The 27,094-nt window shown below is 46.9% G+C and overlaps 1 protein-coding gene across 1 annotated transcript in view; it reads right to left on the minus strand.

The window, feature by feature from the left end:
* Nucleotides 1-1,397: 1,397 nt before the first annotated feature.
* Nucleotides 1,398-27,094, minus strand: part of PYROXD2 (pyridine nucleotide-disulphide oxidoreductase domain 2) — a 37,440-nt gene continuing 11,743 nt past the window's right edge. Inside the window, exons 5-16 of the mRNA XM_038744122.1 lie at nt 26,488-26,643; nt 24,943-25,096; nt 24,397-24,458; nt 24,057-24,154; nt 23,226-23,367; nt 22,283-22,417; nt 20,141-20,213; nt 12,272-12,428; nt 10,093-10,247; nt 7,766-7,872; nt 6,233-6,353; nt 1,398-1,532 (exon numbers count right to left, since the gene is read on the minus strand). Of these exons, the coding sequence (XP_038600050.1) occupies nt 1,462-1,532; nt 6,233-6,353; nt 7,766-7,872; nt 10,093-10,247; nt 12,272-12,428; nt 20,141-20,213; nt 22,283-22,417; nt 23,226-23,367; nt 24,057-24,154; nt 24,397-24,458; nt 24,943-25,096; nt 26,488-26,643 (1,431 nt within the window). The 3' untranslated portion in view covers nt 1,398-1,461. The remainder of the gene's footprint in view (nt 1,533-6,232; nt 6,354-7,765; nt 7,873-10,092; nt 10,248-12,271; nt 12,429-20,140; nt 20,214-22,282; nt 22,418-23,225; nt 23,368-24,056; nt 24,155-24,396; nt 24,459-24,942; nt 25,097-26,487; nt 26,644-27,094) is intronic.

The following is a 27,094-nucleotide window of genomic DNA, read 5'->3' on the forward strand; positions in this document are numbered from 1 at the left end:
CGTATAACCTCCCATCCCTCTACCCCATAGCCTAGTGAATAGTTGTTGCTCATAACCCCTTCCCCCTGGTCCTTAACCGAGGAAACAGTCATTTTTGATACAGTTCGTCCCTGCCGTACCTTCAGCCCCTGCACTGTGATGTTCACACTGCGATGGAGGCCAGAAGGTTGGGGGTAAAGGGGAAGGCTGGAGGCTGGGAAGACACCCCCGTGGGGACTTAGATAATAATAATAATAATAATAATAATAATAATAATAATAATAATGGCATTTATTAAGCGCTTACTATGTGAAAGCACTGTTCTAAGCGCTGGGGAGGTTACAAGGTGATCAGGTTGTCCCACGGGGGGCTCACGGTCTTAGTCCCTATTTTACAGATGAGGTCCCTGAGGCACATAGAAGTCAAGTGACTTGCCCAAGGTCACACAGCTGACACGCAGCGGAAGTGGGATTAGAACCCACTACCTCTGACTCCCAAGCCCGGGCTCTTTCCACTGAGCCACGCTGCTTCTCTGCTACAATGTTGAGCCCTTTGATACCTGCGTTTCACCCTAGTAGTGGTTTCTTAGACTGTGAGCCCGCCGTTGGGTAGGGACCGTCTCTATATGTTGCCAACTTGTACTTCCCAAGCGCTTAGTACAGTGCTCTGCACACAGTAAGCACTCAATAAATACGATTGATTGATTGATTGACAGAACCATTTTAATTTAGTTCCTTTGTTTTCTCTACAACCTTAAGTGCCTAGTCTAGTATTCTGCTGACCATAGCCCCTCAGAAAATCATTTGAAGATGATAATTCATTCAATCGTATTTATTGAGCGCTTACTGTGTGCAGAGCACTGTACTAATCAATCGTATTTATTGAGCGCTTACTGTGTGCAGAGCACTGTACTAAGCGCTTGGGAAGTACAAGTTGGCAACATATAGAGACAGTCCCTACCCAGCAGTGGGCTAATGATGTGGACTTACAACAGAGACATGGATAACGCTGAAAATGTAGGATTTTCTTAAACACTAAAAAAAGAATTCCCTTTTGTGGAGGGAGAATAGCGGATAGACATTTTCTCAGGAGCCGAAGTGTCTTGTAAGAGCGACAGAAAGGTGAGGTGGTGGGTTTCCTGGGTACGTTGGTGGGAAGGAGAGACTCTTGGGAGGATGATTTGGGATTGGGAATGACCTTGGGACCAGCTGGCTGCAGCTGCTGCATTCAGGAATCATCTAATAATAATGATGGCATTTATTAAGTGCTACTATGTGCAAACACTGTCCTAAGCACTGGGGAGGTTACAGGGCGATCGGGTTGTCCCATGCGGGGCTCACAGTCAATCCCCATTTTCCAGATGAGGTAACTGAGGCCCAGAGGAGTGAAGTGACTCGCCCAGAGACACACAGCTGACAAGTGGCGGAGGCGGGATTTGAACCCATGACCTCGGACTCCAAAGCCCGGGTTATTTCCACTGAGTCACATGCGCTTGAAATCCTCCAAGGCCACATGAGCGGCGTTGCGTCCGGCTGCCCCCATCACACCGCCGCCTGGAAAGGAAACAGGTGCGTGACTCTCAGCTCCCTAAGCGCCTTCAACTTTTATGGCCTAGTCCCTAACACCTAATACAGAGCTCTGCACTAAGGTGATGCTCCAAGAAATCTTCTCAGAAAAACTTAGCCTGGGTCCCCTGCAAGTCCGAGCCCCCTGTCCTGAAGACTGCGGAACTCTAAATATATTCATTCCTTCATTCAGTCGTATTTATCGTATGAGAAGCAGCATGGCTCGGTGAAAAGAGCCCGGGCTTGGGGGTCAGAGGTCATGGGTTCGAGTCCCAGCTCCGCCACATGTCTGCTGTGTGACCTCGGGCAAGTCACTTAACTTCTCTGAGCCTCAGTTCCCTCATCTGTAAAATGGGGATGAAGACTGTGAGCCCCACGTGGGGCAACCTGATCACCTTGTATCCCCCCAGCGCTTAGAACAGTGCTTGGCACATAATAAGCGCTTAATAAATGCCATTATTATTATTATTATTATTTATCGAGCGCTTACTGTGTGCGGAGCACTGTACTAATCAATCAATCAATCGTATTTATTTTTTTTTATAATGGCATTTATTAAGCGCTTACTATGTGCAAAGCATTTATTGAGCACTTACTGTGTGCAGAGCACTGTACTAAGCGCTTGGGAAGTCCAAGTGGGCAACATCTAGAGACAGTCCCTACCCAACAGCGGGCTCACAGTCTAGAAGGGGGGGACAGACAACAAAACAAAGCATATTAATGAAATAAAATAAATAGAATAAATATGTACAAATAATAAATAAATAGTGATGGATTAAAACATAGCCCTAGAAAGAACTTCTAGACTGTGACCCTTCTAGACCCTTCTGTGCCCATTGTTGGGAAGGGACCGTCTCTGTATGTTGCCGACTTGTACTTCCCAAACATTTAGTACAGTGCTCTGCACACAGTAAGCGCTCAATAAATATGACTGATCGAATGAATGAATGAGCTGTGAGAGGGGAAAGCACTGGGGTTTGCAATTCAGAGAAGCAGCGTGGCTCAGTGGAAAGAGCCCGGGCTTGGGAGTCAGAGGGCATGGGTTCAAATCCCGACTCTGCCAACTGTCAGCTGTGTGACTTTGGGCAAGTCACTTCACTTCTCTGTGCTTCAGTCACCTCATCTGCAAAATGGGGATTAAAAAATCAATCAATCGTATTTATTGAGCGCATACTATGTGCAGAGCACTGTACTAAGCGCTTGGGAAGTACAAATTGGCAACACATAGAGACAGTCCCTACCCAACAGTGGGCTCACAGTCTAAAAGGGGGAGACAGAGAACAGAACCAAACATACCAACAAAATAAAATAAATAGGATAGAAATGTACAAGTAAAATAAATAAATAAATAAATAAATAAATAGAGTAATAAATATGTACAACCGTATATACATATATACAGGTGCTGTGGGGAAGGGAAGGAGGTAAGATGGGGGGATGGAGAGGGGGGCGAGGGGGAGAGGAAGGAAGGGGCTCAGTCTGGGAAGGCCTCCTAAAAAAAAAAACTGTGAGCCCCCCGTGGGACAACCTGATGATCTTGTAAGCTCCCCAGCGCTTAGAACAGTGCTTTGCACATAGTAAGTGCTTAACAAATCCCATTATTATTATTATTTGATGACTCAAGCCTGTGGTTTCATCTCCTCTCACCTGATTTCTTTCTTTCTTTCATCTCCTGGTCGCTTCTCACGCTGGAGAAGCAGCGTGGCTCAGTGGAAAGAGCCCGGGCTTGGGAGTCAGAGGTCATGGGTTCAAATCCTGGCTCTGCCACTTGTCAGCTGGGTGACTTTGGGCAAGTCACCCAACTTTCCTGTGCCTCAGTTCCCTCATCTGTAAAATGGGGATTAAGACTGTGAGCCCCCCGTGGGACAACCTGATCACCTTGTAGCTTCCCAAGTGCTTAGAACAGTGTTTGCACATAGTAAGTGCTTAATAAATGCCATTATTATTATTAGTATTATTATCTCCTTACATTGCCCATGGAACTGGGAATAATTTGGGCCCGAAGACAAGAGCATGGGCCTGGGAGATAGAAAGTCATGGGTTCTAATCCCGGCTCCTCCACTTGTCTGCTGTGTGACCTTGGGCAAGTCACTTCATTTCTCTGGGCCTCAGTTACCTCATCTAGAAAATGGGGATGAAGACTGTGAGCCCTGGGTGGGACAGGGATCGTGTCCAGTCCGATTTGCTTCATGGCCTAATGGAAAGAGCCCGGGTTTGGGAGTCAGAAGACCTGGGTTCTAATTGCGGCTCCGCCACTTGTTTGCTGTGTGACCTTAGGCAAGTCACTTTGCTTCTCTGTGCCTCAGTCACCTCATCTGTAAAATGGGGACTGAGACTGTGAGCCCCATGAGGGACAGGGATTGTGTCCAGCACGATTTGCCTGTAATAATAATACTAATACTACTACTACTACTACTACTAATAATAATAATAATAATGATAATAATAATGTTGGTATTTGTTAAGAGCCCCATGAGGGACAGGGAATATGTCCAGCACGATTTGCCTGTAATAGTAATAATAATAATAATAATAATAATAATGGTATTTGTTAAGAGCCTCATGAGGGACAGGGATTGTGTCCAACATGATTTGTCTGTAATAATAATAATAATAATAATGTTGGTATTTGTTAAGAGCTCCATGAGGGACAGGGATTGTTTCCAACATGATTTGCCTGTAATAATAATACTACTACTAATAATTATTATGTTAGTATTTGTTAAGAGCCCCATGAGGGACAGGGATTGTGCCCAACACGATTTGCCTGTAGTAAGAATAATAATAATGTTGGTATTTGTTAAGTTAATAATAATAATAATAATGTTGGTATTTGTTAAGTGCTTACTATGTGCCAAGCACTGTTGAAAGTGCTGGGGTAGATACAAGGTAATCAGTTTATCCCACGTGGGGCTCACAGTCTTCATCCCCATTTTACAGATGAGGTTGAACTGAGGCCCAGAGAAGTTAAGTGACTTGCCCAAGGTCACACAGCAGACAAGCGGCAGAGCTGGGATTAGAACTCATGATCTCTGACTCCCAAGCCCGGGCTCTTTCCACTAAGCCATGTTGTATCCACCCCAACGCTTAGTAGAGTGCACTAAGCACTTAATAAATACCATAATAATAATAATGATAACAATAATATCCACCCCAGTGTTTAGTGCAGTGCCTGGTACATAGGAAGTGCTTAACAAATACCATTATTATTGTTATTATTATTATTATTATTATTATGCCTAAAAATCAGCTCCACTGTATCTGGGTTCTGCAGATGGCATGGGTGCCCTGTTGGGATCCCTACTGGGCCAACAGCTTCAGTCCAGGCTGAATCAATCCTACAGGAAACTTCAACATGAAAGACCAGCCTCAGAGTTTAATTTTGCCTAGAATTTGTTCACTGTAAGGTAGAAGTTCTGGCCCATTCTATTCCAAGTAGAATCAGTGCTGATCTCAAAGCACATGAAATGGGCTTTTGGGAATAGGCAATTACAATAATAATAATAATAATAATAATGGTACTCGTTAAGTGCTTACTATGTGCCAAGCACTGTTCTAAGTACTGGGGTACTTACAAGTTAATAATAATGTCATTTATTAAGTGCTTACTATGTGCAAAGCACTGTTCTAAGCACTGGGGAGGTTACAAGGTGATCAAGTTGTCCCACGGGGGGCTCACAGTTTTAATCTCCATTTTACAGATGAGGTAACTGAGAGACAGAGAATTGAAGTGACTTGTCCAAAGTCACACAGCTGACAATTGGCGGAGCCGGGACTTGAACCCAAGACCTCTGACTCCAAAGCCCGGGCTCTTTCCACTGCGCCACGCTGCTTCTCTAGTCAAGTTGGACACAGTCCCTGTCCCTCATAGGGCTCCCAGTTTCAAGCACCATTTTACAGATGAGATAACCTCATAACCTTAGAGAAGCAGCGTGGCTCAGTGGAAAGAGCACGGGCTTTGGAGTCAGAGGTCATCGGTTCGAATCCCGCTCTGCCACATGTCTGCTGTGTGACCTTGGGCAAGTCACTTAACTTCTCTGAGCCTCAGTTACCTCATCTGTAAAATGGGGATTAAGACTGTGAGCCCCACGTGGGACAACTTGATCACCTTGTATCCCCCTCAGCGCTTAGAACAGTGCTCTGCACATAGTAAGCACTTAACAAATGCCATTATTATTATTTATAACCGAGGACCAGAGAAGAGAACTGACTTGCCCAAGGTCACACAGCAGACACGAGGCAGAGCCGGGATTAGAACCCATGATCTTCTGACCCATCCCCCCGCCAGGGTAATTTTCTCTTGAGGCCCAACATGGACCTGTTGGTGCTGGAAGGGGGCCAAGGTGACAAGATGGATGACAATCTATGTTGCCAACTTGTACTTCCCAAGCGCTTAGTCCAGTGCTCTGCACACAGTAAGCGCTCAATAAATCCGATTGAATGAATGAATGAATGAAGGTGGATGGCTCAGAGTCATCTGGTGTTTCCTCCCCGCTTACCTCAGCTTCAGAGCATGCCACTCAATTCCTTTAGAAGATTGCGCTTGTGAATGTGAGCGTGCGAGAGAGGGAGAAAGCCAATGAAGCCGGACTCCACCTGGGCTCCCTCACCCCGGCCATGTATCATCCGTCGCTCCGCACGTTGAGCACCCTGCCCTTCAGTGAGGGCAGAGAGCACCACTCACGTACCAGGGTGAGCCCCGCTGCCGCAGAGATACAAGCCCGGGACTGGAGAGTGGTAGTTGGAGTACGAGGGTACCGGGCGGGCAAAGTACAGCTGATCCAGCGTCATTGCTCCGTGGAAAATATTCTGTAGACAACAGACAAGGTGCCTGGGGGGACCAATCTTACGCATCAGGCAGAAACTCCTCACCTTTGGCTTCAAGGCTGTCCATCACCTCTCCCCCTCCTACCTCACCTCCCTTCTCTCCTTCTCCAGCCCAGCCCACACCCTCCACTCCTCTGCTGCTAACCTCCTCACCGTGCCTTGTTCTCGCCTGTCCCGCCATCGACCCCCGGCCCATGTCATCCCCCTGGCCTGGAATGCCCTCCCTTCCCATATCCGTCAAGCTAGCTCTCTTCCTCCCTTCAAGTCCCTACTGAGAGCTCACCTCCTCCAGGAGGCCTTCCCTCACTCAGCCCCCTCCTTCCTCTCCCCCCACATCCTTCCCACCTTACCTCCTTCCCTTCCCCACAGCACCTGTATATATATGTTTGTACAGATTTATTACTCTATTTATTTATTTATTTTACTTGTACATACTTATTCTATTTATTTTATTCTGTTAATATGTTTTGTTTTGTTCTCTGTCTCCCCCTTCTAGACTGTGAGCCCACTGTTGGGTAGGGACCATCTCTATATGTTGCCAACTTGTACTTCCCAAGCGCTTAGTACCGTACTCTGCACACAGTAAGTGCTCAATAAATACGATTGAATGAATGAATGAATGAATCCCATTGTCCGCTTGCCCTGTGATGAACTAGAACCCATCTATGAGAAGCAGCGTGGCTCAGTGGAAAGAGCCCAGGCTTTGGAGTCAGAGGTCATGGGTTTAAATCCTGGCTCTGCCAATTGTCAGCCGTGTGACTTTGGGCAAGTCACTTCACTTCTCTGTGCATCAGTTCCCTCATCTGTAAAATCAATCAATCAATCAATCAATCGTATTTATTGAGCGCTTACTGTGTGCAGAGCACTGTACTAAGCGCTTGGGAAGTACAAGATGGCAACATATAGAGACAGTCCCTACCCAGCAGTGGGCTCACAGTCTAAAAGGGGGAGACGGAGAACAAAACCAAACATACTAACAAAATAAAATAAGTAGAATAGATATGTACAAGTAAAATAAATAGAGTAATAAATGTGTACAGACACATATACATATATGCAGGTGCACAGGCATTGACATAGACGTGCTATGGGTGGCTGTGAGTGCTTAAGTGTGGAGGTAGCACAAAAGTGATGAGCTCTCAGTTGAGAGAAGAGAAATTAATCGGGGAAAAGGCCGCTGGGAGGTGGGATGAGGATTAAGACTGTGAGCCCCCCCGTGGGACAACCTGATCACCCTGTAACCTCCCCAGCGCTTAGAACAGTGCTTTGCACATAGTAAGCGCTTAATAAATGCCATTATTATTATTATTAGAACGTAAGTTCCTTGAGGGAAGGGAGGCAGAGCCAGTTTGGGAGTGGAAAATCTTGGGAAAAGTCACGCGATATATACCTACCCCTCCAGGTAGCCCGAAGAGCCTCTCCAAATCCGGTGGAGTCAGGATGTCTCTGCCAATCACCGACGCCTTGAAGCCCGGGGCGTAGGCCTCAATGCAGTCGAACACTGGGGAGATCAGACAACAGCAGCGGGAGAAGCAACTTTGTTTTGGCAGGAAAAGAAACACCCCAAAAGTCCAGGAGAAACTATTCGGGCCGGAGGACTCTCTCCCACAACTCCCGGGATGCTCGGCCCAGGACTAGGCGATCCCAAGTCTAGAGAGAACCACGGTCTTCCGCGTCTGCCCTGGGACAGTCTTGGAGGGTTCCAGAATGTACCCCAGTCTGGAGTGGAGTCCACTAGCCTCCCGGGGTGGAGTGTGACTGTGAGCCCACTGTTGGGTAGGGACTGTCTCTATATGTTGCCAAGCGCTTAGTACGGTGCTCTGCACACAGTAAGCGCTCAATAAATACGATTGATTGATTGATTGATTGAGTGGAGTCCACTAGCCTCCCGGGGATCCTCCAGAATGGCCACATCCTCCCCTGAGGCAGATAGGAGCAGCCAGGACTCACGCCTAGTCTGGACCTGAATTCCTGGGGCCGTCTCGGTATCTGCTCATTCTGTAATAATAATAATAATGACGGCATTTATTAAGCGCTTACTATGTGCAAAGCACTGTTCTAAGCGCTGGGGAGGTTACAAGGTGATCAGGTTGTCCCAAGGGGGGCTCACAGTCTTAATCCTCATTTTCCCGATGAGGTAACTGAGGCACAGGGAAGTTAAGTGACTTGTGACAACTGGCGGAGCCGCAGCGTGGCTCAGTGGAAAGAGCACGGGCTTTGGAGTCAGAGGTCATGGGTTCGAATTCCGTCTCCACCACATGTCTGCTGTGTGATCTTGGGGAAGTCACTTAACTTCTCTGGGCCTCAGTTACCTCATCTGTAAAATGGGGATTAAGACTGTGAGCCCCACATGGGACAACCTGATCACCTTGTATCCTCCCCAGCACTTAGAACAGTGCTTTGCACATAGTAAGCGCTTCACAAATGCCAATTATTATTATTATTATTTGAACCCGTCATCTCTGACTCTAAAGTGCGAGCTCTTTCCACTGAGCCACGCTGCTTCTCCTAGGGGTAGATGGGAGCACCCTTCCACCTGGTTTTCCTCAGGGCTGCCACACTGTACGTCAGAGCTGTACTGGGCACCCTGAGGGGCCACGATGGGGGGGAGGAGGGCAGTGGGAATAGGGGTATCCCGACTTCCTGAGTTCACACACAACACACCAGGGAGTCGACCTCCTCGGAATTATTTGTCATTAGGCCTCTGCAGACCCTCGCTCCTTCAGGAGGCTGCCAATGGGCTCAAGATGAATTCTTCGACCTTGATGTCACCCTAAGGTCGGTTAATTAATCCATCAATTCCTTGTCAAATGGCCATTATAATTGAAAGTCACAGTCACTCATTGTAGTAATGTTGTCCTTCGGTAGACTGCAAGATGGCATCCCTGGGACTGGAGTGGTGATTCATATTTATTTATTTATTTATTTATAATTATTTATTTATATAATTATATTTATTACTCTATTTATTTATTATTATTTATTTATTTATTTTACTTGTACATATGTTGCCAATTTGTACTTCCCAAATGCTTAGTACAGTGCTCTGCACATAGTAAGCACTCAATACGATTGATGATGATATCTATTCCATTTATTTTATTTTGTTAGTATGTTTGGTTTTGTTCTCTGTCTCCCCCCTTTTAGACTGTGAGCCCACTATTGGGTAGGGACCGTCGTCTCTATATGTTGCCAACTTCTACTTCCCAAGCGCTTAGTACAGTGCTCTGCACACAGTAAGCGCTCAATAAATACGATTGATAACGATGATGATTCAAGTAGGGATGTAAAAATGCTATTTAGGTACCAGAGTGTTGCCAACTTGTACTTCCCAAGTGCTTAGTACAGTGCTCTGCACACAGTAAGCGCTCAATACACACGATTGATGATGATGATGATTCCAGTAGGGATGTAAAAATGCTATTTAGGTACCAGAGTGTTGCCAACTTGTACTTCCCAAGTGCTTAGTACAGTGCTCCGCCCACAGTAAGCGCTCAATACATACGATTGATGATGACGATGATTCAAGTAGGGATGTAAAAATGCTATTTAGGTACCAGAGTGTTGCCAACTTGTACTTCCCAAGCGCTTAGTACAGTGCTCTGCACACAGTAAGCGCTCAATAAATACGATTGATTGATTGACTGATTGGGGAAGGATAGGAAAGATGGAGTTTAGGAGTGTGTTGCTGCAGAGGCAGGAAGCATCTGCTCGCTTTTACCTCTGTCGGCGTAAGCGTTCTTCTCTTGCTCGTTCCAAGTCTTCCCTTCTGACGGAGTGTATGGGGTGTACTGAGCGAAGAGAGAAATGACATGGCAGCCACGAGGAGCCAAGGTGGGGTCCAGTGATGAGGGGATGCAGAGCTCAATCATAGGCCTGTGAGCGGGAGACACGAGGGGAAAGAGAATCCGTCTCTTGGGGAAACAGCAGCCCGAAAAGGGGCCAGCTGGGAAATGGGATCTAATACAACCTGAAACAGCCTGACCTAGTAGAAAGTGCAAAGGATCGACGCCTGAGTTCAAATCCTGGATAATAATAATAATAACTATAATGATAGCGTTTATTAAGCGCTTACTAAGTGCCAAGCACTGTCCTAAGCGCTGGGGAGGTTACAAGGTGATCAGGTTGTCCCACGGGGGGCTCACAGTCTTAATCCCCATTTTACAGATGAGGGAACTGAGGCCCAGAGAAGTGAAGTGACTTGCCCAAAGTCACACAGCTGACAATTGGCGGAGCCGGGATTTGAACCCATGACCTCTGACTCCAAAGCCCGTGCTCTTTCCACTGAGCCACGCTGCTTCTCTCTAAGTGGATCTGCCAGTTGCCTACCGTGCAACCTTGGCCAACTCACTTAAGTTCTCTGTGCCTCAGTTTCCTCCACTTTAAAGTAAGGATTATATACCGGTTCCCCCTTAGACTGTATCCCTCATGTGGAACAGGGACTATGTTCGATCTAACTGCATTACCTCCGTTACCTCATCTGGAAAATGGGGATCCATAATAATAATTAGTAATTATGGTATTTGTAAAGCATTTACTATGTGCCTAGCACTGTTCTAAATCGTGGGGTAGATACAAGGTAATCAGATTGTCCCACGTGGGGCTCAAAGTCTTAATCCCCATTTTATAGATGAGGGAACTGAGGCACAGAGAAGTTAAGTGACTTGCCCAAAGTCACACAGCTGACAATTGGCGGAGCCAGGATTTGAACCCAAGACCTCTGACTCCAAAGCCTGGGCTCTTTCCACTGAGCCAAGCTGCTTCTCAAGAGTGGGAGCCCCATGTGGGACAGGGACCATGTCCAACCTGATTTAACTTTTATCTATCCCAACCTTTAGTACAGTGCTTAGCACATAAGAAGTGCTTAGCAAGTACCATAACTATTATTACTACTATTATTATTACTATCTACTCCAGCACTCGGCCCTTATCAAACACCCTCTAGAGATTGGCATTTCAAAGTGACCGATGACATTTTTTTTTTTATGGCATTTGTCTTCTAGACTGTGAACCCACTGTTGGGTAGGGACCGTCTCTATATGTCGCCAACCTGTTCTTCCCAAGTGCTTAGTACAGTGCTCTGCACACAGTAAGCGCTCAATAAATATGATTGAATGAATGAATGAATGAATTTGTTCAGAGCTTACTATGTGCAAAGCACTGCTCTAAGCACTGGGGGATACAAGATGATCAGGCTGTCTCACGTGGGGCTCACAGTCTTAATCTCCATTTTCCAGATGAGGGAACTGAGGCTCCGAGAAGTTAAGCGACTTGCCCAAGGTCACGCAGCAGACTAGAGAAGCAGCGTGGCTCAGTGGAAGGAGCCCGGGCTTTGGAGTCAAAGGTCATGGGTTCAAATCCTGGCTCCGCCAATTGTCAGCTGTGTGACTTTGGGCAAGTCACTTCACTTCTCTGTGCCTCAGTACCTCATCTGTAAAATGGGGATGGATTAAGACTGTGAGCCCCCCGAGGGACAACCTGATCACCTTGTAACCTCCCCAGGGCTTAGAACAGTGCTTTGCACACAGTAAGCGCTTAATAAATGTCATTATTATTATTATTATTTTTAGACTGTGAACCCACTGTTGGGTAGGGACTGTCTCTATATGTTGCCAACTTGTACTTCCCAAGCGCTTAGTACAGTGCTCGGCACACAGTAAGCGCTCAATAAATACGATTGATTGATTGATTATTATGTGGTGACTCCAAAGCCCGGGCTCTTTCCACTGAGCCACGCTGCTTCTCTATGCATCTTCTATGTGGAGCCTTGGATCTGTTACTTCCCAGATCCCAAGAAACGGCTCCTTTGCTGCAATTTAGAGCCGTTTCTTTGGGATGAGTTGGAGGTCACATCGGCTCCTCCGCTCCGGCTTGGCCGTACGCTTCCCTCCGCAACCCACCTGAGGGAAGGAATCCCTTTGGTGGCTTCCTCGAAGGCCTGGTGGAGAAGCCGGGTGTCTTCACAGTTCAAGTGGATGGAGCACTGGTGATGGGGCAGTGGCAGACCATCAGGGGAATTGGGGGCGGCCAGGAAGTTGGGCAGCTGATTCACCGCCACTGGAGATTTCGGGGAGAAAAGGAGGGGGGAGTGAGAGTCCAGATGGAGAACCTGCTGGCTTCCCATCTTAATAAAAATAATAATAATTGTGGTATTGCATAGTGCAGTGCCAACTTGTACCTCCCAAGCGCTTAGTACAGTGCTCTGCACACCGTAAGCGCTCAATAAACACGACTGAATGACCGAATGCAGCGGTTATCACGTGTGCCTCACACCCGAAAGGTCCCAGGTTCGAGACCAGGCAGAAGCATATCTTCTTTTAGGGAAGTAGTGTGGCCTAGTGGATAGAGAACAGGCCTGGGAATCAGAAGGACCTGGGTTCTAATCTTGGCTCCAACCCATGTCTGCTGTGTGACCGTGGGCAAGTCATTTCCCCCAGCACCTGTATATATGTATATATGTTTGTACATATTTATTACTCTATTTATTTATTTATTTATTTATTTATTTATTTATTTTACTTGTACTTATCTATTCTATTTATTTTATTTTGTTAGTATGTTTGGTTTTGTTCTCTGTCTCCCCCTTTTAGACTGTGAGCCCACTGTTGGGTAGGGACTATCTCTATATGTTGCCAACTTGTACTTCCCAAGCGCTTAATACAGTGCTCTGCACACAGTAAGCGCTCAATAAATGCGATTGATGATGATGATGATTGCACTTCCCCTGTGCCTCAGTTACCTCATCTGTAAAATGGTGATTAAGACTGTGAGCCCAGTGTGGGACCGGGACTGTAACCAACCCAGTTACCTTCTATCTAGCCCTTCACCTAGTAATAAATAATAAATAATAATAATAATAATGATAATAATAATAATAAAATAATAAAAATAAATAATTTTGGTATTTGTTAAGTGCTTACTATGTGCAAAGCACTGTTCTAAGCGCTGGGGAGGATACAAGGTGATCAGGTTGTCCCATGTGGGGATCACAATCTTAATCCCTATTTTACAGATGAGGCAAGTGAGGTACAGAGAAGTTAAGTGACTTGCCCAAAGTCACACAGCAGACAAGTGGCAGAGCTGGGATACAATGTCTTGCACATAGTAAGTGCTTAACAAATATGACAATTAGTATTACTATGCTTAATTTGTGCCAGGCACAGAACTAAGTGCTGGGGTAGATACAAGAAAATTGGGTTGGACACAGTCCCTGTCCCACGAGGGGCTCATAGTCTCATTCTCCCATTCTCCATTTTACAGATGAGGTGACTGAGGCACAGAGAAGTGAAACGACTTGTCCAAGGTCACACAGTAGCCATGTGACAGAACCGGGATTAGATCCCAGTCATTTCTGACTTGCAAGCCCGTGCATTATCCTCTAAGCCATGCCGCTTCTCTTCTTGCCAGACTAGGCCTGTCTGGCCCAGGTGAGCGGTATTTTAAAGGACTTGGGGAGCAGAGTAGAAATCAACACAAACGGGATTAGAAGGGGAACAACGTTCGGCTTAACTTTTCCAGAAGGCCCACAGGCAGGGATGAATCCATTAATAGCAACGAGGGAATGAAACTTTAGACTCTGAAAAGGAGCTGAGTTAAATAACTTGGTCCCCAAACTGCACAACTCCAGTTGGTGCTCTTACTTGAGTCCCACGAAAATAGGGTGTACAGTGAAAGAGCACTCAGTGCTCTGCACACAGTAAGTGCTCAATAAATAATAATAATAAGAATAATAATGATGATGGTATTTGTTAAACATTTACTATGTGCAAAGCACTGTTCTAAGCACTGGGGAGGTTACAAGGTGATCAGGTTGTCCCATGGGAGGGCTCACAGTTTCAATCTTCATTTTATAATAATAATAATAATAATAATAATCATGGCATTTGTTAAGTGCTTACTATGTGCAAAGCACTGTTCTAAGCACTGGGGAAGTTACAAGGTGATCAGGTTGTCCCACGGGGGGCTCACAGTCTTAATCCCCATTTTACAGATGAGGGAACTGAGGCCCAGAGAAGTTAAGTGACTTGCCCAGAATCACACAGCTGACAAGTGGAGGAGCCGGGGTTTGAACCCATGACCTCTTACTCCAAAGCCCGAGCTCTTTCCACTGAGCCACACTGCTTCTCATTTCACTGATGAGGTAACTGAGGCACAGAGAAGTTAAGTGACTTGCCCAAAGTCACACAGCTGACAGCTGGTGGAGCTGGGATTTGAACCCATGACGTCTGACTCCAAAGCCCGGGCTCTTTCCACTGAGCCATGCTGCTTCTCGATTAAATATGATTGAATGAATATAGTTTCCTAGAGGAAATCTGTGGACCAATCAATAATAATAATAATGATGGTATTTGATAAGTGCTTACTATGTGTCCAACACTGTTCCAAGTGCTGGAGTAGAGACAAGGTTATCAGGTTGTCTCACATCCTTAATCCCCATTTGACAGATGAAGTAACTGAGGCACCGGGAATTTAAGTGACTTGCCCAGAGTCACACAGCTGACGGAGCCAGGATTTGAACCCATGACCTCTGACTCCCAATCCCGTGCTCTTTTCACACAGAGTGCCTTGTAGAGCCACAGCTGCAACGTCTAAGGCAGATGGCTCAGCGGAAGGAGCACGGGCTCTGGAGTCAGAGGTCATGGGTTCGAATCCCAGCTCCACCACAAGTCTGCTGTGTGACCTTGGGCAAGTTACTTAACTTCTCTGGGCCTCAGTTACCTCCTCTGTAAAAATGGGGATTAAGACTGTGAGCCCCACGTGGGACAATGTGATCACATTGTATCCCCCCAGCGCTTAGAACAGTGCTTTGCACATAGTAAGCGCTTAACAAATGCCATCATCATCATAAAAGGCAGTTGCTTTGAAGCAGGCGGGGACAACTGGAGGTAGGACGGAGTATGCTGGAGAGCAGCAGAACTTGGAAACAAAAAGAAGAAACAGCATTGGCAGAACAGGATCCTTTGACCACAGACTGGTATTGGACCCTTGGGTGATGGAGTGAGTGTGTATATCATCATCATCATCATCAATCGTATTTATTGAGCGCTTACTATGTGCAGAGCACTGTACTAAGCGCTTGGGAAGTACAGATTGGCAACATATAGAGACAGTCCCTACCCAACAGTGGGCTCACAGTCTAAAAGGGGGAGACAGAGAACAAAACCAGACATATTAACAAAATAAAATAAATAGAATAGATATGTACAAGTAAAATAAATAAATAGAGTAATAAATATGTACAAACATATATACATATATACAGGTGCTGTGGGGAAGGGAAGGAGGTAAGGCGAGGGGGAGGAGGGGGAGAGGAAGGAAGGGGCTCAGTGTGGGAAGGCCTCCTGGAGGAGGTGAGCTCTCAGTAGGGCCTTGAAGGGAGGAAGAGAGCTAGCTTGGTGGATGGGCAGGGGGAGGGCATTCCAGGCCCGGGGGATGACGTGGGCCGGTGGTCGATGGCGGGACAGGCGAGAACGAGTATATGTATGTATCGCTCCCTTGCACATTGAGAAAACTAAGGAAAAAACTTTCCACAGTAACCCTGGAAATCAGAGTTGTGGTTTGAACTCTACTATGTGTCACTGAAGCTCCCCGGTTCTGGTTGGGATGAATCGCGGGCTCGTGACAAAATCACGTAAACTGCATTCTTGTCTTCCCAAAGGTCCCCAAATTCCAGAACATTATAAACATATTAAAAAAAAATGATCAAGCCAAAAGAGACAGCCTTTTCGGGTGCCCAATTTAGCTGGGGTTGTGGGTTTCACACTTGTCCTTTCAGCCACATATGCACTCAGGTGAACTTCATCACCAGAGGTGTCTTCAAGTATCATTCATTCAATTGTTATTCACTGAGTGCTAACTGTGTGCAGAGCACTGTACTAAGCTCTTGGAAAGTACAATTTGGCAACAAATAGAGGCAATCCCTACTCAACGATGGGCTCACAGTCTAGAGGGAGGGAGACAAACAACAAAACAAGATACCACCATCCCCCTCTCTCTTTCTATACTTATAAACATATAAATTCATTCATTCAATCGTATTTATTGAGCACTTACTGTGTGTAGAGCACTGTACTAAGCACTTGGGAAGTACAAGTTGGCAACATATAGAGACGGTCCCTACCCAACAGCGGGCTCACAGTCTAGAAGGGGGAGACAGAAAACAAAACATTAACAAAATAAAATAAATAGAATAAATATGTACAAGTAAAACAAATAGAGTAATAAATATGTACAAACATATATACAGGTGCTGTGGGGAGGGGAAGGAGGTAAGGTGGGGGGATGGGGAGGGGAAGGAGGGGGAGAGGAAGGAAGGGGCTCAGTCTGGGAAGACCTCCTGGAGGAGGTGAGCTCTCAGTAGGGCTTTGAAGGCAGCACGCTATTCTAAACTGCTGAAACACAATAAATGTAGTAACAGCAACATATCCCAATCATAAAGTATTTTGAATTAGATGCTTTTTTTATTCTATTCGTACCAATCAATGAATTAATAGTATCTATTGAGCACTTACTCTGTGCAATCAATCAATCAATCAATCGTATTTATTAAGCTCTTACTGTGTACAGAGCACTGTACTAAGCGCTTGGGAAGAACAAGTTGGCAACATATAGAGACAGTCCCGACCCAACAGTGGGCTCACAGTCTAGAAGGGGGAGACAGAGAACAAAACCAAACATACTAACAAAATAAAATAAATAGAATAGATAGGTACAAGTAAAATAAATAAATAAATAGAGTAATAAATATGTACAAACATATATACATATATACAGGTGCCGTGGGGAAGGGAAGGAGGTAAGATGAGGGGGAGGGAGAGGGGGACGAGGGGGACAGGAAGGAAGGGGTTCAGTCTGGGAAGGCCTCCTGGAGGAGGTGAGCTCTCAGTAGGGCCTTGAAGGGAGGAAGAAAGCCAGCTTGGCGGATGGGAAGAGGGAGGCCATTCCAGGCCCGGGGGATGACGTGGGCCGGGGGTCGATGGCGGGACAGGCGAGAACGAGGCCCAGTGAGGAGATTAGCGGCAGAGGAGCGGAGGGTGCGGGCTGGGCTGGAGAAGGAGAGAAGGGAGGTGAGGTAGGAGGGGGCGAGGGGGTGGACAGCCTTGAAGCTCAGGGTGAGGAGTTTCTGCCTACTAAGAAAGCACTTGGTAGAGTGCAAAGTAGATATGTAAATATTTCATTTTTCAAGTTGTTATATTTCACAACTTCCTTAGTAAAAAGGCGCTTGGTGCTAATAAAGCCCAGCCCACACATTCTGCTCCTCTAGCACCAGTATGCTCACTGTACCCTTATCTCTAACTTGCCGCAGACTCCTTTCCCATGCCATCTCGCTAGCCTGGTACTCCTTCTCTGTCCATTCAAGGCAAATCATCACCGTTTCTACCTTCAAAGCATTATTAAGGTCACATCTCCTCCAAGAGGCCATCCCCTATTGAGTCCTCTTTTCCCTAGCTCACTCTCCCTTTGGTGTCTAAGCACCTCAATCTGTGACCTTTAGACACTTGATGATAATAATAATAGCGGTATTTGTTAAGCACTTACTATGTGCCAAGCACTGTTCTAAGCGCTGGGGAGCTTACAAGGTGATCAGGTTGTCCCACGGGGGGCTCACAGTCTTAATCCCCACTTTACAGATGAGGTAATTGAGGCACAGAGAAGTTAAAAGACTTGCCCACAGTCACACAGCTGGCAAGTGGCAGAGCCTGGATTTGAACCCATGACCTTTGACTCCAAAGCCCGTGTTCTTTCCCCTGAGCCAGGCTGCTTCTCACTCCAACCCCACAACATTTATGTACATAACTTTAAAATGCATGTTATAAATTATTTTTAAATAAGTCTGTCTCCCCCTCTAGACTGTAAGCTTGTTATGGACAGGGAACGTGACTGCTAATTCTGTTGTACTGTAGTCCCCCAAGTGCTTAGTATGGTGCTCTGCACAGAGTAAGCACTCAATAAATAGGAATGATTAATTATTAGCCACTTAGCCATTATCATGTTATAAATTATTTATAAACAAGTCTGTCTCCCCCTCTAGACTGTAAGCTCGTTATGGATAGGGAACATGTCTGCTAATTCTGTTGTACTGTAGTCCCCCAAGTGCTTAGTACAGTGCTCTGCACAATGTAAGCACTCAATAAATAGGAATGGTTATTAGCCACTTAGCCATTATCATGTCTGCTGTGTGACCTTGGGCAAGTCACTTAACTTCTCTGAGCCTCAGTTACCTCATCTGTAAAATGGGGATTAAGACTTTGAGCCCCATGTGGGACAACCTAATCACCTTGTATCCTCCCCAGTGCTTAGAACAGTGCTTTGCACATAGTAAGCGCTTAACAAATGCCATTATTATTGTTATCATTATTATTATCTGGATTACATAGGTTTGTCACTATCAAATTATAAACTGACATGGACCTTAATTGTTAGAATAGAATTCTAGTCAGTCAAATTCTTCAAAGGTTGGGGAAGAGAGAAAGGAAATATTTGCCATATAGCAATGGAAGAAAACTTTGCTAGTGATAGCACTAGCTCGAAAGACTGCTGAGAGAAAAAAATATAATAAAAGGGAATGGCTGGCAGTACAGTCCTTATCCACCCAACCCATCACCAGGATTGATCTGGTTCATTCATTCATTCATTCAATCGTATTTATTGAGTGCTCACTGTGTGCAGAGCACTTGGAAAGTACAATTCGGCAACAGATAGAGACAATCACTACCCAACAATGGACTCACAGTCTAGAAGGGGGAGACACACAACAAAACAAAACAAGTAGACAGGCATCAGGGATGGTGGAAAGGTCTCAAGTCTAGGAATCAAAGGACCTGGGTTCTAGTCCAAGCTCTACCATCTGTCTGATAAGTGACTTTGGTCACTTAGCCTCTCTAGGTCTCAGTTTCCTCATCTTCAAAATAGGGATATCTTTCTTTCTCCACCTCACGGGGATGCTGTGAGAACAATAAAAGAGCGAATTAATCAGAAAATGCTTTGGGAATAAACACACGATACAAAATGAAGGTATTAAACGCTCTGGGCATATTACTCCCCTCCTCAAAAATCTCCAGTGGCTACCAATCAATCTGTGCATCAGGCAGAAACTCCTCACCCTGGGCTTCAAGGCTGTCCATCACCTCGCCCCCTCCTACCTCACCTCCCTTCTGTCCTTCTCCAGCCCAGCCCGCACCCTCCGCTCCTCCGCCGCTGATCTCCTCACCGTGCCTCGCTCTCGCCTGTCCCGCCATCGACCCCCGGCCCACGTCATCCCCCGGGCCTGGAATGTCCTCCCTCTGCCCATCCGCCAAGCTAGCTCTCTTCCTCCCTTCAAGGCCCTACTGAGAGCTCCCCTCCTCCAGGAGGCCTTCCCAGACTGAGCCCCTTCCTTCCTCTCCCCCTCGTCCCCCTCTCCATCCCCCCATCTTACCTCCTTCCCTTCCCCACAGCACCTGTATATATGTATATATGGTTGTACATATTTATTACTCTATTTATTTATTTATTTATTTTACTTGTACATATCTGTTCTATTTATTTTATTTTGTTAGTATGTTTGGTTTTGTTCTCTGTCTCCCCCTTTTAGACTGTGAGCCCACTGTTGGGTAGGGACTGTCTCTATATGTTGCCAATTTGTACTTCCCAAGCACTTAGTACAGTGCTCTGCACATAGTAAGCGCTCAATAAATATGATTGATGATGATGATTAGTATGTGGGGAAAGGAGGACCTCAGTTGGATGTCCTAAAGTTATTTTCTCCAGAGGTAGGGCTCAGCACCTACCGTTGATCTTGGTTACAGGTGACTGGGAATCAAACTCAGAAATCCTCTTGATGAACTCTTCTGGGAGCTGCTCCTATAAGAAAACAGGATTCAGTGCAAAATGTCACCCTAGGGGGTAAACTGATTCAGCTGAGACCCTTTTGGAGTTAGGAGTGTTTGGGACCATGGCAGGTAGGGCCAACTCACTGAGCTGCCAAGCCCCAGCCCAAGCAATGGATTAAGAGCCCTGGTACCACTTCCCTGATCCCAAATCCCTGCCCCCTGCTCCTTTTTCAATCAATCAACCAACCAATCAATCGATCGATCGTATTTATTGAGCGCTTACTGTGTGCAGAGCACTGTACTAAGTGCTTGGGAAGTACAGGTTGGCAACATATAGAGACAGTTCCTACCCAACAGTGGGCTCACAGTCTAAAAGGGGTATTACTTAAATACTTGATGGTATTTAAGTGCTTATTCTATAGCAGGTACTATACTAAGCACTGGGGTAGATACAAGATAATCATGTCTGACACAGTCCGTGTCCCACATGGGCCTCATAGTTAATCTCCATTTTACAGATGTGGCTATTGAGGCACAGAGAAGTTAAGTGACTTGCCCAAAGTCACACAGCAAACAAGTGGAAGAGAAGCACTGCGGCTCTTTCCAAGAGCCCAGGTTTTGGAGTCAGAGGTCGTGGGTTCGAATCCCGACTCCACCACATGTCTGCTGTGTGACCTTGGGCAAGTCACTTAACTCCTCGGAGCCTCAGTTACCTCATCTATAAGATGGGGATGAAGACTGTGAGCCCCATGTGGGACAACCTGATCACCTTGTATCTCCCCCAGAGCTTAGAACAGTGCTTTGCACATAGTAAGTGCTTAACAAATGCCATCATTATTATTATTTATTATTATTAGAACTCCCAGTCCTATGTACTATTAACTTTCCCTCACGGCTTATCGGGGGATGATGGGACATGATGGCAATAATAATAATAATAATAATAATAATGATGATAACTGTAGTATTTGTTAAGTGCTTATTATGTGCCAAGGACTGTATGAAGCGCTGGGGTGACTTAATGGAAAGCGCCCGGGCTTGGGAGTCAGAGGTCGAGGGTTCTAATCCCGGCCCACCCACTTATCAGCTGTGTGACTTTGGACAAGTCACTTAGCTTCTCTGTGCCTCAGTTACCTCATCTGTAAAAGGGGGATGAAGACTGTGAGCCCCACGTGGGACACCCTGATTTCCTTGTATCTTTCCCGGTGCTTAGAATAGTGGCTGGCACATAGTAAGCGCTTAACAAATACCATCATTGTTATTGTTATTGGGGTAGATGCAAGATAATCAGGTCCCACATGGGGCTCACAGTCCAAGTAAGAGGGAGAATAAGTATCAAATCCCCATTTTGCAGAGGAAAGAACTGAGGCACAAAGAGTGAAGTGACTTGCCCAAGGTCACATCGCATGCATGTGGCAGAGGCAGGATTAGAACCCAAGGCCTCTAATTCCCAGATTCATGCTCTTTCCACTAAGCCAAGAAGAGTAAGCGTTAACTGATATCACCCACTGTCTCAGGATATCTTAGTGAAGGCCTCAGGCCTGATTAAAGAAGCTTGCTAATGTTTACTCAGGCTGCCCATCTTTGGCCCGGGCGAGCAATTAATAATAATATCACAATGATGGCATTTATTAAGTGCTTACTATGTGCAAACTATGAGCCCCTTTTAGACTCCCCCCCTTTAGACTCCACTTTTAGACTCCCCTTTTAGACTCCCTGTTTTAGACTCCCCTTTCAGACTGTGAGCCCACTGATGGGTAGGGACTGTCTCTGTATGTTGCCAACTTGTACTTCCCAAGTGCTTAGTACAGTGCTCTGCACACAGTAAGAGCTCAATAAATACGATTGATTGATTGATTGATTGCAAAGCACTGTTCAAAGCGCTGGAGAGGTTACAAGGTGATCATGTTGTCCCATGGGGGGCTCAAGGTCTAAATCCCCATTTTACAGATGCGGTACCTGAGGCCCAGAGGAGTTAAGTGACTTGCCCAAAGTCACACAGCTGACAAGAGGCGGAGCTGGGATTTGAACCCATGACCTCTGACTCCAAAGCCCAGGCTCTTTCCACTGAGCCATGCTCCCAGTCCCATGGGCCCTCACCGGTGCCGTGAGCTTCAGGAAGGTGATTTGGGGAGAAGCGTTGGACAGGACCAGTTTGCTCCTCACTTCAGTGCCATCTTGCAACAGGACTCCCCGCGCCTGCCCAGTACTGCTCACCTGCACCTGGACAACTGGCTACAGCAGCCCGAGAGACAGACAGACAGAAGGAAACATTAATAATGATAATAATAATAATAACTGTGGCATGTGTTAAGTGCTTACTATTTGCCAGGAACTGTTCTAAGTTCTGGGGTAGATACGAGCAAATTGGATTGGAAACAGTCCCTGTCCCACATGGGGGCTCCCAGTCTTAATCCCCATTCTACAGATGAGGGAACTGAGGCCCAGAGAAGTGAAGTGACTTGCCCAAGGTCACACAGCAGACAAGCGGCGGAGCAAGGCTTAGAACCCAGGTCCTTCTAACTCCTAGATACATGCTCTATCATCATCATCATCATCAATCATATTTATTGAGCGCTTACTGTGTGCAGAGTACTGTACTAAGCGCTTGGGAAGTACAAGTTGGCAACATATAGAGACAGTCCCTACCCAACAGTGGTCTCACTAGGCCACGCTGCTTAAGTCCCTACGACCCATCAGAGGAGCAACAGCAGCAACAACAGACTTTGAGCCCCAGGCAGGACAGAGACTGTGTCCAACCTAATTAATTTGTACTTACCTCAGAGCTTAGAACAGTGTTTGACACATAGTAAGCTCTTAACAAATGCCATTAAAGAAAGAACGAAAAAGAAAAGAGACCCTCTCACAGAAATCCCTACTGAGGAAATGTCTGAAAATTTTCCAACCCCCAAATTGTCCAACACTGGATTTTCAAGGCTTTCCCCTAGCCCATCCAACTCCACCCTTGGGGCTCAGGATCATGGCTGCGGAACAAGCAGAAGGGCTGTGAGAGGCTGTTGCCGTCCTTGAGGGGGTTGCGTACCTTTTCTGTGAAGATGTCAGCTCCGTGGGCTGCAGCTGAGTTCGCGATGGCCTGAGAAACCGCCCCCATGCCTCCTTCTACATATCCCCAGGCCCCCTTCTGCCCCTCCAGGCTTCCCATCACATGGTGTAGCAGCACGTACCTAGGAGGGAGACATCAGCGGTTCAAACCTTGGGGTTTCTGAAGGACTAAGCGCTTAGTACAGTGCTCTGCACATAGTAAGCGCTCAATAAATACGATTGATGATGATGATGGTGACTAAGGGAAGAGGGACAAGAGGCTTCGTTCAATCGTATTTATTGAACCTACTGTGGGCAGAGCACTGTACTAAGAGCTTGAGAAAATACAATAAAGAGAGACAATCCCTGCCCACAGTGAGCTCACAGTCTAGAGGTGGGGAGACAACCGGACTACTGAGTTGAAGTAGGAGTAAACAGGCAGGGACGATGAAACGGGACAACATGGCCTGTTTGCCAAATCAATCAGGGGGTCCCAGGCAGGTACCCTCCACCCCATGCTCCACACTCATCCAAAAGGAGACAGATGCCGTCTCCAAGCTGCTCTGTCTCCCAGATTCCTCCTCCACAGAAGCTCCACACACAGAAGATGCTCCAGAACTGATGGAGCAGCCGGAGAAGAATCCGGGCAGCCTTGTCTAGCTGACCTCCCACTTGTCCTCCCCTCCCCTGGAGCCTGGCCTGTGAGCCCACTGTTGGGTAGGGACCGTCTCTATATATTGCCAACTTGTACTTCCCAAGCGCTTAGTGCAGTGCTCTGCACACGTAAGCGCTCAATAAATACGATTGAATGAGTGAATGGCTGTTCACTCACCCACTACCAGGAGTATGGGGGCTTGTCATGGCTCCAATCACAGCGTCGGTCGCCAGAGTCGCTTTCAGGGGCTCGGACTCAAACCAGTGATCCAACACCTGGGCCAACAGCAGGAAGGAAAGTCACCCCTCCCTCTCCCTTCCCCCAGGGACCATGATTTGTGGCCGAATTGTACTTTCCAAGCACTTAGTACAGTGCTTTGCACACAGTAAGGGCTCAAGAAATACGATTGAATGAATGAATGGCTCCTTAACCTTGTGAAAGGGACATTCCTGGGATTTGGGCTTCCTGAAGGGAATGGCGAGGGCCTGGGGAGAAGTTGGGAGTCTCCCAACCTTACCTTGGTAATTGGGGCAGTGAGGACTTGGTAATACTGTGGAAGCTGGGATCCTAAGATGAAGCCTGGAAGAGAAGAGTGTGATCCTCCAGACTGTGAGTCCATTGTGAGCAGTGATTGCCTCTCTTGATTACTGTATTGTACTTTCCAAGTGCTTAGTACAGTGCTCTGCACACAGTAAGAGCTCAATAAATATGATAGAATTAATGAATGAGTGATCCAAAATGGGATGGAGGGTAAAGGACTGTGAGCCCACTGTTGGGTAGGGACCGTCTCTATATGTTGCCAACTTGTACTTCCCAAGCGCTTTGTACAGTGCTCTGCACACAGTAAGCGCTCAATAAATACGATTGAATGAATAAAGGGGAAACCCCAGTTCAACCCCGGAAGAGAAGCCGCTCCCTGGGGATGTCTCGGGTGAATCACTAAACCTGAAGAAGAACCTCCCCACTCTCCTTCGGCTCCCTCTACTTGGGGAGATACTTGGGAGATACTAGGGGGATACACACCCCCTCGGTTGCCCAGATTGCACTAAACCTTCAGGCCTACCTGCCTGTAGCAAGGGTTTGAGAGTGCGGAGGGACCCCAGTCTCTGCAGGAGGGAGCCCCGACTGAAGGCAGCTGGGTCCACCGGAGGGGCATCCAACAATGGCTCAATGGCGGATGCCAAGCGTTGCATGAACTTCTCATATTCTGGGAAGGCCTAGAATGGAGAAAGAGGAGGGAGAGGCCATAGTCCAAGCCAGGGGGAAAGCCTCCTCTTATTGACCCTGTGACTCTGCCTAAAACCTGTAGCCTTCGGGCTCCTGGAAGCTCCTCCATTTGGGTTCGGGCCAGCTTCAGGCCCTCAGGAAACTGATCAACTTGGGATTCGGTGACACCACCCTCCAGTCCCGGGGGTGGGGGGAGACGGCGGGCACGGGCAGCCCCCCGCCCAGCCCCGCCGCTGGAAACCCCCAGGTGGATGCGGACCCCGGACCCCCCATGGTAAGGCCTTCCCCTCCCCCGAACCCGGCACTTCCCCTGTCCCCGCGCCTCCTCGGTCCAACTTGGCATTTCCCGGCTCTGCCACTTGTCAGCTGTGTGACTTCGGGCAAGTCACCTCACTTCTCTGGGCCTCAGTTCCCTCATCTGTCAAATGGGGATGAAGACTGGGAGCCCCATGGGGGACAACCTCATCACCCTGTACCCCCCCAGTACTTAGAACAGTGCTTTGCATATAGTAAGTGCTTAATAAATGCCATTATTATTATTATTATTATTATTGTTGACCAAGTGGAGGGATGTGCTGACCTTTGGTTGCTTTGCTCTCTGTTCCCTCAAGCTTGCCCTGATCCCAGGGTCGAAGGGAAAAGGGGCATTAGAGACAGAGTGGGATTGAGGCCAACTGAGGGAGGTAGGAAAAGTCAAGGATGGCCAACAAGCACTTAGTACAGTGCTCTGCACATAGTAAGCACTCAATAAATACCATCGATCGATTGATTGAAGTAACCTTCTAAGTAATTAGTTTGGCTCGCAGGTGAGCAGATAAAACTGCTCTTCCGCCAGCAGAAGCAAAGGCCTTTCTGACAGTGATGATCATGCAGTGTGACTCAGTGGAAAGAGCCTGGGCTTGGGAGTCAGAAGTCATGGGTTCTAATCCCAGCTCTGCCGCTTGTCAGCTATGTGACTTTGGGCAAGTCACTTCACTTCTCTGGGTCTCAGTGACCTCATCTGTAAAATGGGGATTAAGACTGTGAGCTCCCCATGGGACAACCTGATCACCATCACCTTGTAATCTCCCCAGTGCTTAGAACAGTGCTTTGCACATAGTAAGTGCTTAATAAATGCCATTATTATTATTATTATTAAGAAGGTGGAGTGGTGAGGGCAATTGTTTGAGGTTCTATGCAAAGCCGAGAACTGGTATTCTAAAACTGTGAAGGCTTAGAAGGATGGTTATTGCTCCCTCCAATGCTTCTGTCCACTCCCAAACCTACCTTCACCCTGCCTTCTCCAAGCTTGGCCCATCTCTTCTCTTCAGGAAAACGATACGGTGGAAAAATCCCCTACCCACACAGTTCCGTGAAGAAGAACTGTCACCATCACCCATACCTGGGCATCCTTCTGGGAGAATCTGGCGATCTGCTGCTGGTTTTCGGCCATATCCATGCCCAGTAAAAGGGACCTGGGACCTTTCCCCGTGACTCCCTCTTCCAGCATTGGAGTGAAGGAGTAGGGATTCCGAAGGTGCACCCGCAGTCCGTGTTTCTGAAGAAAACAAACAGCCCTGTAAGCTTCAGATGGAGCCTTTGCTCCTTGCACATCATTTTCAAGCTTGAGGTGACCATAATAATAATAATAATAATTATAATAATGACAGTGTTTATTGAGCGCTTACTATGTGCAAAGCACTGTTCTAAATGCTGGGGAGATTACAGGGTGATCAGGTGTCCCACGTGGGGCTCACAGTCTTAATCCCCATTTTACAGATGAGGAAACTGAGGCATAGAGAAGTCAAGTAACTTGCCCAAAGTCACACAGCTGACAATTGGTGGAGCCGGGGTTTGAACCCATGACCTCTGACTCCAAAGCCCGGGCTCTTTTCCACTTAGCCGCGCTGCTTCTCTATGTGACAGGCTTGGACTGATCTGAAGGCTCTTGACCGCCTAGGATTTTTTTCATTCAATCATATTTATTGAGCGCTCACTGTGTGCAGAGC

This window comes from Tachyglossus aculeatus, chromosome 3 (assembly GCF_015852505.1).
Source record: "Tachyglossus aculeatus isolate mTacAcu1 chromosome 3, mTacAcu1.pri, whole genome shotgun sequence".
NCBI lineage: Eukaryota > Metazoa > Chordata > Mammalia > Monotremata > Tachyglossidae > Tachyglossus > Tachyglossus aculeatus.